Source organism: Rattus norvegicus, chromosome 5 (genome assembly GCF_036323735.1).
Source record: "Rattus norvegicus strain BN/NHsdMcwi chromosome 5, GRCr8, whole genome shotgun sequence".
Taxonomy (NCBI): Eukaryota; Metazoa; Chordata; class Mammalia; order Rodentia; family Muridae; genus Rattus; species Rattus norvegicus.
In genome coordinates this window covers 153,828,836-153,849,527 of record NC_086023.1, presented here as the reverse complement: position 1 = coordinate 153,849,527, position 20,692 = coordinate 153,828,836, and the positions used below count along the sequence as shown (strand labels likewise).

The window sequence follows — 20,692 nt, the reverse complement described above, 5'->3', positions numbered from 1 at the left end:
AAGCCATATCATCAAAGTCATAGCATGAGCCAGTTCATGTCTGTAGCAAGAGTCTAGAGCAAGAGAATTGATTAAAAGAAGCCAACCTGGGCTCCACAGTAAGTTCCCAGTGAGTCTGAGCTATATAGACTACCCCTCCCCCACCACAAAATAATAATTTATCAACCACATTTATTATTATAGTATTATTTTTGACTAATGTTTTGTATGTTTTGTGGTGCTAACATTAAATAAATGCCCAGTGTGTATGGAACACTTACTAGCTTTCATTTCAGATCTTTGACACCTCTGATCTGGAGGAACTGAGCAGACACGAAGACAGGATTCTATGCTGGTGTTGCATCAGCTACTCTTTGTTTTTCTAAGCAGTTACAGTGAACAGCTATAATGTGTATTTACCTTTGCCATGACTTCCGGATCCGGTTCTTCCACGGGGTCAGCCCACTCAACTGTAACTACATTTCCCCACACTTTGACTTTTCCACTCATCAGCCGGCGTCTGGCTTGTGCTGCTGACTTGTGATCCTCATATTCAAGGAAGCAGAACCCCCGATTCTTCTTTTTGTCATCGGGTTGATGATAGAGAATAACGTCCACCAAACCCTCTGTTAAACCAACAGCCAGATATATAAGCCAAAAGCATCCACCACACGTCTAGTGATTAGGCAGACCTAAATCCACTTGCCAATGAGCAAAAAAAAAAAAAATTATTGAAGAGGCCTCACAGTAGCAAACATCAGAGCAGCATTATTCGATGCAGAGTTTGGGACAGTAGTATGAGTTCTGTTAAAGAGTTCTTAAAGTAGGTCCAACTACTATGAAATCTTGTAATTAATGATAAAACACGACCTCATAATCTATAAAGCCATTATCAGGACCTCAAGATTCAAATTATTTACCCAAATGCGAGAGAACTAACTCTCAACTACTAGTCACAGACCAAAAACCAAATCTAAATGAAATAAAACCCACCTTTCTGACATCCAGCATAACAGCTCTCTTTACTATGAACAAGGACCATCAGTAACCATTCGCGTCGAGTCCCTCTGACCTTATGTCCTTCCTCCCTCCACGTATGTCATGTGAGCTAACCGTAGTACTTTCTGTACCCTTATAAACAAAACTTTTTCTAGCCTAGATTTCTCAGAGACCCAGATGTATAAGCTACTTAAAATGCCTCGGACAAATTTCACATGTGCAAAACAGCACTACTATACATACCCAAAGTATACTTTCCCTAGGCTTCCCTACCTAATAAACAGGTCATCTTTCAGCTAAATCCTCGTGCCAGAAAATAGTAATTCTTTTCATCATCTCTACTGTCCAAATCTAACACATTTACTTTTTACCACCTCACTATTGCCATGGTTAGTACTACTAATCCTGATGACAGCTCTAAGCCTTCGTCTGCATAGAATAGAAAAGCACTCGGCATGCGGAGAAAAAAGACCTTCACACAGGGTTAGTTTTGGGGTTGGGGATTTAGCTCAGTGGTAGAGCGCTTGCCTAGGAAGCGCAAGGCCCTGGGTTCGGTCCCCAGCTCCGAAAAAAAAAAGAACCAAAAAAAAAAAAAAAAAAAAAAAAAAGACCTTCACACATCTTCTAATTCTATATGCAATACAATGCAAACTTCCTATATGGTCTAAGAGCCTTGACTGCTTCATCTCATATAATTCTACTTTTAATTTGTTTTTAGCAAATATTGGCTTTCTATCAGTTACTTTACTATAAGTTATTCTTGACTGGGACACGGTATATGTTAATCTTTTGGAAAGTTCTCTTCTTTTTTTGAATATATTTTTTAATTTATTCTTTTATGTATGTGAGTATACTATCTTCAGACACACCAGAAGAGGGCATCAGATCCCATTACAGATGGTTGTGAGCCACTATGTGGTTGCTGGGATTTGAACTCTGAACTCAGGACTTCTGGAAGAGCAGTCAGTGCTCTTAACCACTGAGCCGTCTCTCCATTCCCCAACTCTGTTCTTTGTATGCTATATACTCTTGAGTTTTTAAGGTCGTGCCCGAAATAAAACCTTATAAAAGCTAACCACAGAAACATTCTGTAATTCTACAACATAGAATTATTTCTTTAATTTTCTGATCTTAACTCTTCTCTGAGATGTAGGCCTTCTAAAGGTAGAAAACAGCAAAGACCAGGTCTCTTATCCACCACTGTATCTCACTGTGTAGCAGGTACTTTAATAAGCACATACTGGAGGGGAGAATGAATAGAAGAACACAAACAGAAAGCAATTACTATACAGTCAGTCAGTATACTATTACTATACTATACTATACTATACTATACTATACTATACTATACTATACTATAGTAATTATCACTATAATTATTATACTAGTCAGTAGGGCTAGAGGGATGGCTCCTGAGTTCAGTCCCCAGCAACCACATGGTGGCTCACAACCATCTGAAATGGGATTTGATGCCCTCTTCTGGTGTGTCTGAGGACAGTGACAGTGTACACACAGACACAGACACAGACACAGACACAGACACACACACACACACACACACACACACACACACACACACACACACACAATAAACCTTTTAAAAAAGAAAACCCAAAAATGAACGGATGAGAGCACTAACAATAAGTCAGTCAACCTAGGATGGGAGAGGGAGGACAGCATGGGGCAGCCTTTAAGGTAAAGTAAACGGTAGCTGTAAGTAACGGGGATAAACAGTATGACTGGGTAACAAAACATGAAAGAATGTACTGGTTTTCATAAGAGGAAATCATGGTCTTAAAACTGTTTTCAGATCATAATCTCACCATTTCTTTCCCTCCCTTTCTTTGTCTCATTCATTCATGTGTGTCAGAGGAAGGAGGGAGAAACAAGGAGACACGCACAGAGACAGAGGGAGAGAGAGGGAGGGGAGGAAGAGGGAGGAGAAGAGAGAGGAGAGGAGAGAGGGAGAGAGCGAGACCGAGCGAGCAGGCTAGTGTGCATGTTAACAGATGCTCCTAAGGCATCGTGCATCTGCAGAAGTCAAAGAACAACTCTTATCGAGTGGGCTCTCTCCTGCCAATTTTAGTGATCTGGGAGTTGACTCAGATCCTGAGGCCTGCAGTAAGAACAGCTCTAACAGCTGAGCCATCTCACTAGTCCAATCTCACATTAAAAACTGAAATGCAGGCCAGATGTGGTGCACACTCCTTTAATTCCAGCATTCTGGAGGTGAAGGCAGTTAAATCTCTGTAAATTCAAGTCCAGCCTGGGCTACATAGCAAACTCCAGGCCTTTGAAGGCTGTAGGGAAATGGCTCAGTGGGAAGAGTGCTTGTTGTGAAAGCAAGAGAATATAAGTTCAAATCCCCAGCACCCACATAAAAAGTGAAAGTTAATGGAAAGTCGATGGAATCATTTGTATAATCAAGGTATAGTCTTACTCAATTCTTTCACATTATACATTTAGTCTTCTGCTTTGCTTTTTAAGATAGAATCTCATGTATTCCAGACTATTCTTGAGTTGAGCTTTTTTTAAAACTCCTAACCTCCAAGTGCTAAGCCTATGCATCCCTATGCATGACTCCAGGTATGTATTTAAGTATGTGGAGCTGAGATATAAAATATACTTCTCAATCAACTGCACAGATTCAATCAGAATTTTTAAATTTTTATGTAGACAGGTTAACTGGAAATGAGAACTGCCTTCTCTCTAATCCTAAAAAGCTTTTGAAGGAAAACACTTTCACTTGAGGGCTAAAGAGCAAAAAACAAGGGTTGATTAAGACAAAGCAAAAAGAAAATTCTATGAAATCAAGAGTATTTAGACATTTATTTAGTCCAACTACTATTAAAGCAGAAAGAAACAAACGAGATACAGGAGACTTGAACTCTCTGTTTACTATATATCTCCTTCTGGGAGAGCATTTATATTTGTAAATAATGCAACAGATTCCCACAAACCAACTTCTAAATGCATTTTTGTTTTACCTGTGACTTTACTGAACTCTTCCAGAATATTCTCTTTAGTTTTATTCTTTGGAATGGATCCAACAAAAAGTCTGTTGTTTGCCACAGAAATGCACACTCCCAGGTGTTTACCAGGGCGAATCTCATAGCTGTCACACTGCAAGGAAGAAAAAAACCAGAGACCCCCAAACCACCCCAGACTGAGGACAACTAATATTAATCTAAAGAGCCCCACAATTTAAGATCAAACACTCACCAAGCTCCTTCACGCTTGCTGAAACATGAGTGTAGATTTTAAATTTCTTACAGTCTCCAGTTATAAAAAAGGGCTAAAATTTAGCCCTGAATATCCCCCTCCCCATTTTTTTGTTTTTGAGACATGGTTTCTCTGTATAGCCCTGGATGTCCTGGAACTCACTGTGTAGATCAGGCTGTCCTTCGACTCAAGAAATCCACCTGCATTTCTCTACCTCCCAAGTGCTAAAATTAAAGACATGCACCATCACTGCTGACTTATTTCAATTTTATCTACCTGAACATTCCTTTCCAGAAAATTTCAAAATACCTGAAAATGTTTATTCAGAGTCCTTGAGGATGAAATTAGATATAGATCAGCAATAGCCAAAATAAGGAAGAATTTACTTTAATCAATGCCAAAGAAACTTAAAGGAGTTTCACACTGTATACAAACCACAATTCTAAATAAAGCCACAAAGTATCAGAACACTTCCAAAACTTTATGAAGACAATAAAAAATGTGAATTCTTAAATAATACTTTATATTTTAGCATTACTTACCACTAGCTTACTAAAAGATATGATTTTAAAAGTTATTCATGGGACTGGTGAGATAGCTCAGCAGTTAAGAGCACTGGCTGCTCTTCCAGAGGTCCTGAGTTCAATTCCCAGCAACCACGTGTGGCTCACAACCATCTATAAGGGCATCTTGATGCCTTCTTCTGTCATGCAGGCAAACATGCAAATAGAGCACTCATATATATAAATAAATAAATCTTTTTAGTTACCTATACCCTATCAAAAACTAGAATATAAAGTCCTGAAATCTCCTTAATATTGAATAAACAAGTTTGAAGAAAAAAAAATCCCTCAGAAATACTAAAACCTGGACCAAGCTAGTAAAGGACTTATTCACACTCACTAATGAAACAGGCACACTTGGCAGATATAGCTGTGCTTAAAAGAAGGCAAGAAGTGCCATACCATATTGCATATGCCCTTAGATAGCTGGCAGAAATCTGCCAGAACAATAACACTGTCACTTTAACACACCGAGAGAGTCAGAGAGAATCCAGGCATCCTCAAAACTGCTGCTGCTCTAAGGAATGCAAGGTCGTACAGCTCTTAGAGAAAAGGAAAGCCACAGAAGCCAGCTATTACACAGCAGAGAAGCAGAGATTTAGAACACAATGTATTAACTGCATAGCTGGATTGTGATAAAAATAAAACAGTCATGCTATTTCTCCTAGAGAAGTTACTGTCTTCCAGTTACATTCTGCAGAACCATTTCAGCCTCCAGTATACTTTAGTACCAAATTAAAGTTTGACAGAGAGAAATGACATTAAAAGAAAAAACATTTGTTTGATACTAAATAAAATTGTGCTAACTAATCTGTTATCTTAGAATTATAATCAGAAAAAATAAAAAAGGTTACATACCAAGAATCAGTCAATATAAAGATATTAAAAGTAGAGACTAAAGAAAATGAAACAATGTTAACTGCAAATGCTTTTATTCTCTCAAATGGCAGTTCTTGGACAATGGATATTTATCACATACCAGTTTAACTGCTTCCTGGGCGGCTTCCTTTCCACAGAAGGTGATAAACGCATAGCCTCTGTTCTGACCAGAAAGTGGATCCATCATGAGGCGTAGATCCCAGATAGGACCAGCCTTCTCAAAAAGGGGCACCAACTCATCCTCATACAAGTCTCTTGGAATTTTACCTACAAAGACCTGAAATAAAACTTCCTTGTTAGAAGCCAACATAAGTACTTCATTTTAGACCCAGTCAAACTTCCTGTCTCTTGTTAGGGGATAAAAAAGCATAAGATACTTAAGGTAGAATGGGGACAGTTTGAATCTGGCAATTGATTTGGATTAAATGTGAACCCTAACTTTCAATAAAGTCAGGTAGATGAGGTTACACAGGCACTTGTGAGGCAAAGGCAGGTAGAACTCAGTATGTGCAAGGCCAGCCTCACCTAAACAGGTCGTTCAAGCTCTGCCAAGATCATAGGATGACCTTGTCTCAGAAACAAAACAAAACAAACATCAAAAAGCTTTAGGGCCATCAACAAGAAGTTAGGGTCTATCCTGAAAATAAAAAAGAAACTGGTAGCTGCACCAAACCATACTAATAACTTCAAATTTTGAAATTTTATACTTTGCCTTTTCTCCCACATCTCTGTAAGTTACAGGCTGCTTGGTCTATTCAGCGAGTACCAGGGCAGCCAGGACTACAAAGTGGGATATTGTTGAAAGAAAGAATATGGGCAGGAGAGATGGCTCAGTGGTTAAGAGCACTGACTACTCTTCCAGAGGTCATGAGTTCAATTCCCAGCAACCACATAGTGGCTCACAACCATCTGTAATGGGATCTGATGCCCCCTTCTGGTGTATCTGGTGTAACAGTATACTCATAAATAAAATACACCTTTAAAAAAAAGATTCTGAGGGCTACAGAGATGGCCCTCAGAGAAAAAGAAAAAGAAAGGATAAAGAAAAAGCTAATCTGTACCTTCACAGAAATAAGGTACTCATCATTTTTAGAAAACCTTAAGAAAATTAACCTGACTTTCATTAAGTTTTCTCAATGTTAAAATCTTCATTATCTTAAAAAGCAACCTTAACAGTTTTTCAAAAACTCTTGCCGACCCTCCTCCTGCAGGTGAACATAGAAACTTAAACCTGTGTTCCCAGGTTCTCAGAAGGAAGAGGTGGGAGGATCATTTGATTGCAAGAGTTGAAGAGCAAGCAAGACAAAACAGCAAAAATCCATCCTCTCCCAAAAATAAGTAGGCAGCATATGACCTCATGGATATTCTGTGCATATTAGTGAGAATGAAACAAAACTTGCCTGCCAAAGGAGTCATAAAATACTAACCCCAGAATAATCAGATTAGACATGGTAGTCTAGGTACTGCTTAAAATTAACAGCCATCCTTTGGGGCTGGAGAGATAGCTCAGTGGTTAAGAGCACTAACTGCTCTTCCAAAGGTCCCAGGACTCATATGACAGCTCTCCTCAATTGTCTGTAACTCCAATTCAGAGGCTCCACCATTTCTCACACAGACAGACATGCAGGTGGCTAAACACCTATGTACATCAAACAAAATTAAATTTTAAAAATTATTTCTATATATGTATATGTGTGCCTGCTTGTCTACATATGTGAAGGTCAGGAAGCTGTGCTGGATTCCTCTGGAATGGAGCTACACACAGCTGCATGCATCAAATGTAGGTGCTGGGAGCAGAATCCAGGTCCTCTACAAGAGTGGCAAATGCTCTTAATCACTGTGCAACTTCCCGAGTTTCTTTCTTTCTTTTTTTTTCAAAGATTTATTTATTCTATGTATATGAGTACACTGTCGCTGTCTTCAGATACACCAGAAGAGGGCATCGGATCCCATTACAGATGGTTGTGAGCCACCATGTGGTTGATGGGAATTGAACTCAGGACCTCTGGAAAACCAGTTGGTGCTCTTAACCACTGAGCCATCTCTCCAGCCCCTCCTTTTTTAACTTTATTTAAATTATGTGTTTCCATGTTTGTTTTGGGTAGGTAAGTACATGTGAGTGTAAGAGCCTTTCAGAGACCAGAAGATGGCATCAGATCCCCTGGAGCTGGAGTCACAGGCACTTGTGAGCAGTCCGACCTCAGTCCTTGAACAAAATTCAGGACCTCTGGAAGAGCAGCTACTGCACTTAACCTCAGAACCATCTCTGCAAACGCTGCACTGCCTGTTTAGGAGAAAGACTTACTTGTACTTAAGAATCTTAATGTTGGGCTGGAGAGGTGGCTCAGTGGTTAAGAGCACCCGACTACTCTTCCAGAGGTCCTGAGTTCAATTCCCAGCAACCACATGATGGCTCACAACCATCTATAAAGAGATCTGATAACCTTTTCTGGTGTGTCTGAAGACAGCTACAGTGTACTTATATATAATAAATGAATAAATCTTAAAAAAAAAAGAGTCTTAAAAAAAAAAAAAGAATCTTAATGTTGCACAGGTTGGCCTCTGAACTCATGACATAGGTGAGGGTGCCCTTGAAGCCTTGATCCCAACTGGACTTTGCAAACATTCACTAAGATTATACAGTCATGTGCCACCACATCCTGCTCTAATATTTGTTTTCTTAAATTAAATTTATTGGCTTTGATTGAGGTCAGTATCTCAGAATGGAGCAATATTAAAACTGAATTTGAAAATGTTTAAGTCTATTCTTTAGAGAAGACATACTGAATGTTAGTTCCACAGAGGTGCACTCATTAACAAACTGAGAAGGAGAAAGGTGCCAGAATGATGTGTTTCTGTTAAAGAATAGTTCAGTGGTTAAAGGACTCAAAGTCAATTCCTAGAACCAACTGCCTGCAACTCCAGGTACTTAGGGCCTCTGCATACTACTGCCCACAAGAATGTACATACACAAGAAAAACCAGAGGCTGGGCATGCCTTGAAGCCTCCTAGCACTCAGGACGAGGTGGTAAATGGATCTCTGTGAGTTGGAGGGCAACCTGGACTACAGAGACCTATTGGTCTCTGCTCCCGGCCTTGTACTGATTACAAACATGCTACCAAGCCCAGCTTTTACATTGATGCTGGGGATTATAACTTGGGACTCGGGGTTGGGGATTTAGCTCAAGTGGTAGAGCGCTTGCCTAGCAACCGTAAGGCCCTGGGTTCGGTCCTCAGCTTCGGGGGCGGGGGGGGGGGGGAGATAAAAGAACTTGGGACTCAAGCATTTTACCCTCTGAGGGACACTATTTCAAAAATATGGAAAGCCAGTGAGATGATTCATCAGGTAAAAAGTGCTTGCAGCCCCAACATGACAATCTCTGGAATCTACGTAAAGGTGGAGAGAACCAAGTCCCATAGAGCTGTCCTCTGACCCTGACACTACAAAATGCAAATCATATCGTTCACTTATGCTCCCTACCCCCACATATCCACAGAAACAATAAAGTGTTAAAAATAGGGGCTGGGGGGTTGGGGATTTGGCTCAGTGGTAGAGCGCTTGCCTAGCAACCGCAAGGCCCTGGGTTCAGTCCCCAGCTCCGAAAAAAAGAAAAAAAAAAAATAGGGGCTGGGGGGCTGGAGAGATGGCTCAGCAGTTAAGAGCACCCGACTGCTCTTCCAGAGGTCATGAGTTCAATTCCCAGCAACCACATGATGGCTCACAACCATCTATAAAGAGATCCGATGCCCTCTTCTGATGTATCTGAAGATAGCTACAGTGTACTTATATATAATAAAAAATGAATAAATCTTTAAAAAAAAAAATAGGGGCTGGACGGACAGCTCCATAGTTGCAAGCACTTGGTGCTACTGCAGAGAACCCAGGTTCAGTTTTCAGCCCCCACAATAGAAGCCCACAACACCTAGCACCTCCAGTTCCACATGCCACAGCTCTCACAAACAAATTAAATCAATCAGTCTTATTTTTCAAATATGTAGTGGGAAGCAAGTGGGGAAGACACCTAATATCAACCTCTGGCCTTGATGTGCACATGCATGCTCAACCTAAAAGCAGCACAAACAGCTGCTGTTAAACTGTGTTGCCCTCTTGGCAGTGTTTCAGGATACCGTAAGAACAAAGAATATGGGGCTGGGGATTTAGCTCAGTGGTAGAGCGCTTACCTAGGAAGCGCAAAGCCCTGGGTTCGGTCCCCAGCTCAAAAAAAAAAAAAAAAAAAAAAAAAAGAACAAAGAATATGGGGCTAAAGAGATGGCCCAGCGGTTAGGAGCACTGACTGCTCTTCAGCGGTCCTGAGTTCAATCCCCAGCAACCACATGGTGGCTCACAACCATCTGTAATGAGATTTGGTGCCCTCTTCTGGCCTGCAGTCACATATGCAGGCAGAATGATGTACATAAAATAAATAAATAAATCTAAAAAAAAAATAAAATAAAATAAAATAAAATCTTAAGGAAAAAAAAACAAAGAAACAAGGAATCTGTCTTAAAAGAACAAGAAATGCAGTTAATTCCATTTTTAATTTAGTCATCTTGTATGTGTGTTCATAAGAAAAAAAATTCTAATGCTAAGAATTCTAAGTCATGGGGTTGGGGATTTAGCTCAGTGGTAGAGCGCTTGCCTAGCAAGCGCAAGGCCCTGGGTTCGGTCCCCAGCTCCGAAAAAAAAAGGGGGGGGGGGGGGATGAGGATAGAGCTGGGCTGGGTTGTGCACACCTTTAATCCCAGCACTTAAGAGCATAGGCAGGACAGCCAGGGCTATGTAGAAAGCCCTTGTCTCAAAATTAATTAATTAATTAACTAACTAAGAACAAGATTAAGGGTAGAGGCTAATGAAACGCTCAATGGGTAAATGCTCTTGCTGGAGAACCCAACAATCTGAATTCCATTCCCATGATTCACACAGTAGAAGGAAAGAAACAACTCCCATATGTCCTATGATTTCCACATATGCGGTAGACATGTGCATACATAAATGTAACTAAAATTATTCATTAAGAACTGAAGGATAGAAGCTGTTAGAGAGGACAAGAGAAAAATAAGGCCAAAACATTACTTATTTGTACCCTATGTTTCACTGACAATGCATGCTTCCGTGAAGAACCTAGATGGCTGAGTCCCAATCTAACCCTATCAATTATCACATAACATGACTTTATTCTTTTACTACACTTATACTGGGGTGGGAGTACGGACCACAGCACACATGCTAATGTCAGAAGACAACTTGCAGGAGCTGGCTCTCTCCTTCCATCATCATGTGTTGCAGGATCCAACTCAGGTCACCAGGCATTCTGCTTAAGCACCTTAACCAAGAGTCCTCTTACAGCCCTCATTACATGAGCTTGAAAGTCACAAACTAATAATATGGTTCCAGTGTTTCTAAACACGAAAATGCTTAGAATCTCTTTTGATATTAAGCATTAAGATAAGGCTCAGAGGTTAAGAGCACTGACTGTTCTAGAGGGTCTGGGTTCCCAGTACACACATGGTGGTTCACTGCCATCCAGATCCAGAGGATCCGACGTCCTCTTTTGGCCTCTGCAATCAGCAGGCATACAACTGGTACAGACATACACACAGGAAAATCATCTATCCACATAAAGTAGCATAATTTAAAAAGTAGAATATATGAACTATTGTAACATGAAAATGAAGGTCAAAAGAACAGAAAGCAACAACCAAAGAGAAGACTTGAGATTGACAGTGAGGTAGCTCAGCAAGTAAACACGTGCCCCACACGAGCACGGTGACTTACGCTCACACCTCACATCCACATAAGGGTGGAACGGAAGAACCAACTCCACAAAGTTGTCCTCTAACCTCCATATAAACCTACACACTTTCTTTCTTTCTTTCTTTCTTTCTTTCTTTCTTTCTTTCTTTAACTTTATCTACACTTATTTTATTCTGAATTTATTCCCGTGCCATGAGTTTTTGTTTCTTCAGTTTCTTCTGGGATATCTTTTTCTTCTGTGCAACCTCCTCTTCTGGCTTTGGAACAATCTGTTCCTTCTCAGTGAGGAGCATCTCAGTGTGGCGGGGGAGCTCATGTATGGGTTAATCCGGCCATGAACTCTGTAGGTTCGTCCCCGCCATCTTAGGTGCGGTGTTCACCCGCATGTGTTCAATGACTATAGAGAATCTAAGTCTAAACCCTTCAGTTCAGCATTTCTCTCTGCATTTTTAACCATGTGCAGCAAAAATTCAGCCCTCTTTTTTGGCCACCGTCCCTGTGTCCAGCCCCACTGTTTAGCCTGGGCACACCTACCGACTCCACCATTATACCACCAGAATGGCACACATTGCTTCCTTAAAGTGACATCCTTCAGATACTTGGTGGCTTTACAGAAATGCATACCCCTGATGGCCTGGGCAGTTTCCCGGGTGTTCTTAAAGTGAACACAAAGGTTTGAACCTCTTGATTTGCATGATTTTGTGGGGGTTTCTGGGTCAAGAGTATCGAACCATTTTCACAGGTCACCTCTGGCCACTTACAGGGAGAGCACTTTTTCTTCTTTAAAGTAATGGTAACTACAGTCATCTTTGTTTATCTATTTACAAACAAACAAAAAATATGAACTTTCTTCTGATCATTTGAAAACTTTTAGTTTTATGACCATACAATTTATAATAGTCTAAAACAATCACTGTTTCCTTAAAAACTGTTCAAATGGGAGTCTGAGTAAATTTTTTTCTTGTAACTTTCATAGACAACCTAAAACTCTCAAGTCTAACAGTAATACTCCCCGAATAAGGAGCAGACACCATGACTATCTGAGGAGTTCCCTTACCATCCTCACTCCAACCATGCTGCTGCATAAGACTCCTATAGACATGCCTGTGATCTCAGCACAGGAGAGGCTATAGAGCAAGTTCATGTAATCTGAGACTATATGAGATCCAGCAAAGTACCTTGGAGCTTAGGTTAAAGCACTTGTCACATGATTTCAGTCCCCAGATCGGACAGTAGAAGAACAGGCTCCCAAACCCTTCCCTCTGTCCTCCACATGCCTCCACTCACACATATCCTCTATCCCACTCCAAGTAAGATCCTATCTCAAAAGAAAAAAAACCCTGTATGACTCCAGATAGTTTAAATTGGTTATGAAAAGGTCATAATTTCTTTAAAAAAAAAAAAACAAAAATACAAAAACTCTTTCATCAAACTGTGCACAGTGTTCTAAATATATACACTGGAAACAGTCCCTGCAAAACAGGTGGTTTTTTTGTCACCTAGTTTCTCCATTAAAAGATCCAAGAGTGCTACAGTACTAGCAAGACAGCTAGGGGTACCAAGGCCCCAGGAGGTGGGAGAGATGCAATGAGTAGGGTGCTTGCCTAGCACACAGAGTCCGAGTTGGAGCCTCAGCACTACGTAAACCTGTTGTGGAGAAAACTTATCATCCCAGCACCCTGGTGGTGCAAGCAGGAGGACTATAAGTTAGTGAGCTCTAGGACTGCTTGAGCTACATAAAACCCTGTCTCAAAAAACAACAAGAGCAAACCAAAAGAAGGAAGGCATGCCAGGGAGGAGGGAGGTAGAGCACTCCTTTAACCCCAGCACTCAGGAGGTAGGAGCAGGAATTACCTCTGAGTTTGAGGCCAGCCTGGTCTACAGAGTGAGTTCCAGGATGGCCAGGACTATATACAGAAAGGGGGGAAGGGGGAGGAATGAGCCAGAGAGAAACTTTTACAAAAGCCTAAGGAGTCACTTACTTTTCAATCTGCATATGAACTGATGTGCTCAAATCTTCTCAATTCTACACCTACACTTTCCCCTCTCATTAATTTCTAAGTGCATTTTATGTGTTGAAAGAAAGCGAAGAGTAATGACAAACACAGTTTCAGAAGTACTGACATTTCAAAACAAAAATGTTTTAGACGTGATGGCTCATCCAGCACAACCCTAGCATTCAAGAGGCAGACAGGATTGCCAATTGTTCAAGGCAAGCCTGATCTACACAGAGCACTTTAGATCAGGAAAGTTTACATGTAAGACTTTGTCTTAAAATAAAATAAACATGAACTGAGTCCAGTGGCCTATGCCCACAACCCCTACCCTCAGAAGTCAAGGCAGCCTAGGCTACATACTAAAGTATCATTGCAAATGGAGACTTAGGTCAAGGAGCATGGCACACTGGTAGAACACATGCTCAGAACGAATGAGGGCCCAAGTTCGATCTCTAGGACAAAAAACTTAAAAACTACTTTTCCTTTAGCAGTAAGCTCCAACAATTGTCTGTATTTCTTGCTTTAAGATATGGGAGGCAGGCGGGGGGAAGATAACATTTAAACTGTAAACTTAAAAAATGCAATTAAAAAAGAGAGAGAGAGATAGATTTATACTGGGCTGGAAAGACGGTTTGGCAGTTAAAGAGCACTGACTACTCTTCCAGAGGTTCTGAGTTCGATTCCCAGCAACCACATGGTGGCTCACGACCATCTGTAATGAGATCCGACACCCTCTTCTGGTGTGTCTAAGGAAAGCGACAGTGTACTTTATACATGAAATAAACCTTGCAAGAAAGATTTCTATACCAAGGTTAGTTACCTTTGCTAATAAAAAATATACATAAATACTACCAATATAACACTAGCCACACTTTGAAAGTAATCAAGTACTTTGCCCACATCATACACTCGATAATCCACTTAATAGACTAGAAAGATTTCCCACAAAGGGATAAATAAGAGCACTGACCTCTGTTCCAATTCCTGGTTGCACACCTGAGTACACACTGTCTGGTGGAGGCCCACCATACTTCCTCTGTCCTGTGGTTACATCCAAAGTATAACCAGTCCTCTCGAGCAAGGCCTAAAAATAATTGCACATGTTAAACACACACAAACTATAACATCTTATGAAATGCATTTTATGCTAATTTAAAAGGAGTAGCTAGAAATATAGCATGCATGCATGCATGCATGCATGAGGCACTGGATTCTTTCTCCAGTATCACATATATGGGGCTGGGCAGCAGCAGTGCATGACTTTAATCCCAGTACTCAGCAAACAGAGGCAGGCAGATCTTTGAGTTTGAGGGCAGCCTGATCTATGGAGTAAGTTCTAGGACAGCCAGAGCTACACGAGAAACCCTGTCTGGAACTCCCTCCTCACCCCCCAAAAAAGAGAAAAAGAAAAATGAGGAGCTAGAGAGATGGCGTAGCAGTTAAGAGTTTACTGCTCTTCCAGAGGACACACATTTGGTTCACAGGAAACATGCTAAACATGTCACTATTAACTGTCTGTAACTCCAGGTCCAATGAGTCCAACACCCTCTTCTGGCCTCCATGGACACTGTAGTCATGTGTACAAATCCACACTCAGACACACACATATACATACAATTAAAGAAAACAGTAAACTATTTCAAAGGGGGTAGCCAAAGAGACAGCTCTAACATTGAGCGCACCTGCTGATCTTTGCAAACTCCTGGGTTTAGTTCCCAGAATACACACAGCTCACGACTGCCCTTAACTATTCCATTTGTCTGTTCATATTCTTACCAAACCACAAGCTCAGCACAACTGAAGTATCTCACAGGGTAGACTCTAAATTTGGTAACTACCAAATAAATATACTGACTTAAAAAAAATGAAACCTTATTATTTAATTGTCCCACCTCATTAACATTAGTTAACAGAAGATGCCCTTGCCCCCAAAGAGCTTGCACTATAGTTTACATAACACTCATGTGAAATTTCCTATGAAAGGCCTATAGAATATCTTCTGTTGGCAAACAAAATATGTACTCTACCAAGAAAGAGAAGGGCTTTGCATGTTAGGTATTTAATTATACAAAGCAACACCAGATTTATGTTTGCTAAATTTAGTTAACCATATGATTCCACAGGGATGGATGTCTTGAACCTTCCATTTTTTTTTTACCAGGGGGCTGGGGGACAGGGGTGGTGTTAGCCAATCAGAGTTGTTATACAGTTGTTTGGAATTTATCTAAGAATTGGCTAGGGGGCTGAAGAAATAGTTCAGCGGTTAAGAGCACTGACTGCTGATGGGGTTGGAGATTTAGCTCAATGGTAGAGTGCTTGCTTGCCTAGCAAATGCAAGGCCCTGGGTTCGATCCCCAGCTCCAAAAAAAAAAAAAAGAAGAGCACTGACTGCTCTTCCAGAGGTCTTGAGTTCAATTCCCAGCAACCACATGGTGGCTCACAACCATCTGAAATGGGATCTGATGCCCTCTTCTGGTGTGTCTGAAGACAGCGAGCGACACTGTACTCATATAAATAATTACATCTTTAAAAAAAAAAGAATTCAGCTAAATTACTTTATAAACAGATGAGAATGGAGGAGAAAAGTGTAAAGATGCTTTACAAAGTTAGTTAGACCTAAACAGGAGCCACCAGTGCAAACAACACCAAAATTCAATACCATTCAAATTAAATCTGGGAGGGCGGCTTAGAACCAAGCATTCGATTAGCATGTGTAAAGCCCTGGGTTAGATCCCCAGGGCTTGGGGTTGGGGGTGACCAACTGCAACCTTGTCAATACCCCTTTAACTAGGTCTTTTAGCAAAAGCCTATTTGCCTTTCAAAGGAGTTTATCTAGGTTAGTAATAATAATGATGACTGGGGAGGGTAGATATTTTACATATGAATTCATCTAATCTACACAACCGCTGTAGGCACAACCAGGACCATTTTATAGATGCACTAAGGTCAGAAAAAATTCAAAAGAAAGAAGAAAGCAGTTAGAATACGACAGCTCTTTCCTAAGAGAAAAAAAATCCCAGCCTTTCACTTCAACACTCAGGAGGCTGAGGCAGCATCACCTTGAGTTTGGAACCAACCTGGGCTCTACAGTGAGTTCCCGATCAGACTGAGCTACATAATGGGATCCTGTACCATCCTGTACCAAACAAAATTTATATAAACAGTGCTTATAAAATAATAAACATATCTTTCCCTCTTTGTCAGAAGACCAAGGTATCAAGGAACAGTCTGACTTAGACTTTTCCATCAAATACTGTAACTCCCTAAGCCACATTTTTACCTTGATCTTTGCTTCATCAGGCCCTTTCGTGGACTCTTGTACCTTGCTGCCTTGTTTCTCTCTTTGCCTGTAGGTCTTCATAACTCCACATAAAAATGCACTTTTGTTCTAAAAGATGCAAGCAATTCAAAAGGGAGAATTACCAGGAATCTCTGAAGGGTCAAATAAACAATAAATTTAAATTTAAATGATGGCGTTTCAACACCAACGTTTTAACAAAAATATTCATTCAACAAATACTTTGACACACCAGAGGCTGGAACGGACATTAAGTCAGAGCCTCGGGGAGCTCGCCTTCTAAACTGGGAAAGTGTTCCATTTGTTAATGCTTAATTAAATCTGGACCATCTTTACAGAATGGCTGAAAGTATTTCTCACACAAAGATAGCACCCATATTGTAAGCAATTTAAACATATAAAACATATTTATTGTAATAGTAACAATAAAATAAAGTCATAGCTAAGTTTTTAAAGTAACTTATGGTATTAAAAGGTGAGGGAAGACTTTTGCTTTGTGCTCATGCTTCTGAAAGTCTTTGACATAGAAGATCTTTTTTTCTCTTAAATTTTTCCAAAGGAGAGATAGTCACAAACAAAACAGAGCCCTTCCCCACGGGGAAGAGTGCGATCACAGTTAGACAGTTGCAGATCGTCAATGGCTGGGCCGCATCTGCTGGGACTGACCTTACCTGAACATGGGATAAGTCGCTCTCTTTGAACTGCTGCAGCACAGACAGAGCTCCTTCTTCATTAAATTCCCTGAGAGCATCGATTGCTCTTTCATCAAGATCGACATAAGCTACCAACCCTAAAAATTAAATTGAAAAAGTTTAACTTTATTATAATAAAAGAGATAAGCTAAACTGTCTAGTAAGGTCTAGTAGCACTGTTATATTCAATATCTCTGACAAACTACACTTTCATTTAACTACATGCATATACACAGCTAAACAAGATATAAAAAGGTCAAATACAAATACAAAAAGCAAAGATAAAATGTCACCTATAAATGTGAATCTTATCTTAAAAAAAAAAAAAAAAAAAAACTTTAGGGGAAAGCTCCTAAAGTGTTTCTAACTCCTCCAAACAGCAGTGAGCTCTCGAAGTCTGATGCACGTAATGTACCACAGACGAACCACTCGTTTAGGAAATTCTGGCTTATATTTGAGTGGTAAGAATACACTATCTTTCTCAAGAAAAAACATTCAAATTACGGGTTGTTATACTTGTTTACTATAAAAGAGGTAATAAAAAATATGAAAACCAATTTTACTTAATTCTTTCCACTCGAAGAGTATCAAAGGTTTTCCCTCCTTAGCACCAAACATAAATTAAAATGTGTTTATCCAAGCATCTAGTTTGCTGCAGTCAGAATGTGGAAAGGCATTTAAATTCTACAAATGCAAGTGCAGCTTGCTAAACCAATTCTGAAAGTTGTATTTTAAGTCAGTCTTTTGCTCTACAAGCTGAGATTTAAAAGATGCTGTGGCATTCACAACACTGTCAATAACGACAATCTCCTTCAAAGGTCAGTAAAAATGTTACAGAATTTTAAATAAAGTATGCAGAAAAAATATATGCTGCATTCTATATATGTAGTCTACTTAACTACTCACAGAACATCTATGTTTAAAATATCACTTAATATATAGGGAACCTTTTCAGAACTGGTCCAATGTAAAATAGAAATACCTGACAGATTAACATTGCCCTCCCCAAGTCCATATGAACCAACAGCAAAAGTGATTCTACTGTGGTAAAGCCAAAAAGAACTTTATTTCATACAGTAAATAAATTGAAAATAAATTAATGCCACTTGTAAAGCTATTGTTTAAAATGCTGCCATGTCATGCTTTAAAAGCTCAGAAAGGGCATGGCTGAGCAATTGGAGTTTCCTTACTTGGATATTTCATACCACCACCCAAAGCCACAACTCAGGACCATCATCAATCCATCCTGTCAGTACAACCCTTCACCCAGGTCATCCACCTCTTAGCAGTAACAAAGCACTATACAGGGAGGTCTCTAAGCAGATCACTGCTAGTTCTCTAGGGCAGAAATGCCACAGAAGTTCCTGAGGACTGGTTTTCAAATGGGACCATCACCCAGGAGTCATTTTTATAAGCCATTTTAGTGTCTAAAATTAAATCTGAGCTTCGAGATTTAAAATATTTTAAGAAAAAAAAAGCACAGCTATGTCTCTAAATTTAAAACATATTTCTAAGAAAAACAATTCAATTCTCTCTCCTGATCTGGATAGGCACACAAACACAGGAAGAAAGTTTCCATCTATGGCCCCAAAGGAGGACACATTTATTTACGAACACCATTCCCTAAGGGTAAATATTTCTCTCCCTCTTTAAAACTTCAAACCACTTACAACCAACCATATTAAGATGTTCAAATTTGCTTAAGCACTTAACCATGGGACTTACACATTAAGAAAAAAACAAAAACAAAAAACAGCTGTTGCAAACCAAACACTTCCAAATTTCCCGAGAGATGTGAATTTCTGTCTATTAGAAACTAGACAGGCCACAAACTCTCACGGAGTATGACATATATTATCGTTTCAAACAATACAGTCTAACTAGTCCTATTATGCCACCTAATCAGACCTAAGCTGACTTAACAATCACTTTTAAAAAGCTAAAAGTAGAAAAGTAAAAGCAAAATGATGACTGATTTAGGTTAAGGGGAAAATGCAAAATTTGGTATGCTGAAACATACATTTTAATTGGTAGTAAATCTAAGACAAATTGATGTTCTGTTCTGAAACAACTAAGTCTGCATATTCAACACTAAGAAGGCTTCAAAATAATGAAATAGGAGTAAAGTCAAACCCAGTATGCCCTCAATGAAGGGAAAGCATTTGCTCTACACAGATCACACAAACAGTAAGCATTATTTATCCTTAAAATCTGTAACATTCAACGTGGTTTGCCCTCACTTTCATAACCAGTCAGAAACAAGAAATGCATATTATACCTGTCTGAAATATTTCATCAAGTCTCTCTGCCACCTTCTGTGGGAGGCCTGCCTCTACCAGTGTCTTGTAGTGCTCTGTGTGAGTAACACTGGAAGTGTCCATTGGCTCCTCCTCTTCTTTTAACTGTACCGCATTACCATTCACCTGATTAGCCATTTTATTATGCTGCTGGAAAAAATTCAGGAGCTATATTACATTAAGCCAGAAATAACTAATTTGTAGGACAATGCATGATTTACCTGAACTAATTTGTACACATGCTACTAATAACTATCCAGAATCTTAAGCCTTTTGTGAGCATCTGATCTAAATTTTCAGTAATAATCTTGTGAAACTATAGAAAATGTACATGGAAGTATTGGATCCTTAAGCAACTTCATGTACTCTGGGTTAGAGGCCTTGAGTTTACTGCAGGTACAACTGCTGAGTAACAAAGCAGCCGTTGTGTTCTGGGGAGCAGATCAACAAACCACCACGAAATCCTAAAGGCCCCTCAGCTTAATAGAGTTCTAAAGTTTGATTTAAAACAGAATAAACACCCACACATCACTTAATCAAGATTTAAGAAATTTCCATTTTTCCTAGCTCTGCTTCAGAAACAACATAGGTATGAAATAAATCCATGTTGTATCTAGTTCAATGAGCTGGTGGCTTGGGTTCTCTCCACCTCACTTAAAAACACAACTTTCACATTAATTTTGTTCTAAGATTAATTTGCTATTCCCATTCACAGATTTAAAAGAAAAAATGACCAACTTTAAAAGCTAAGCCATTGTTTAAAGTCTACATAAAAAATAAGTGAGCTATAGTTGAGGTTGCTTCTTGGTTTTTTGGTTTTTTGTTTTTTTAAATCAGGAGTATGAGTGGAATTTTTCTTGTCAGTGAAAGAAAGTTGCAAAAAATACTGAATAAACAACTTGCAAAAAAAACCTTCACGTTCACGAACACTATCTAACTCACCTAAACTTAGTCAGATTTTTCAGATTAATCTACCAAAATAACTTTGTATGTTCAGTCTGTATATGCTGA

The 20,692-nt window shown here is 39.6% G+C and overlaps 1 protein-coding gene across 18 annotated transcripts in view; it reads right to left on the bottom strand.

Annotated features, from left to right (window-relative positions):
* The window catches only part of Hnrnpr (heterogeneous nuclear ribonucleoprotein R), a 45,791-nt gene that overhangs the window by 22,745 nt on the left and 2,354 nt on the right, over window positions 1–20,692 (bottom strand). For 3 of the 18 annotated variants that reach the window (XM_063287850.1, XM_063287851.1, XM_063287853.1), the window contains exons 2-8: window positions 19,663–19,828; window positions 17,364–17,482; window positions 16,675–16,782; window positions 14,365–14,478; window positions 5,743–5,919; window positions 3,967–4,101; window positions 400–615 (exon numbers count right to left, since the gene is read on the bottom strand). In XM_063287850.1, coding sequence (XP_063143920.1) covers window positions 400–615; window positions 3,967–4,101; window positions 5,743–5,919; window positions 14,365–14,478; window positions 16,675–16,782; window positions 17,364–17,482; window positions 19,663–19,819 — 1,026 coding nt within the window. In that variant the 5' untranslated portion in view covers window positions 19,820–19,828. Of the gene's footprint in view, window positions 1–399; window positions 681–3,965; window positions 4,102–5,742; window positions 5,920–14,364; window positions 14,479–16,674; window positions 16,783–17,363; window positions 17,483–19,662; window positions 19,832–20,692 lie in introns of those variants that run through there. The other 15 variants (NM_175603.3, XM_063287854.1, XM_063287855.1 and 12 more) reach the window with 11 other exon arrangements.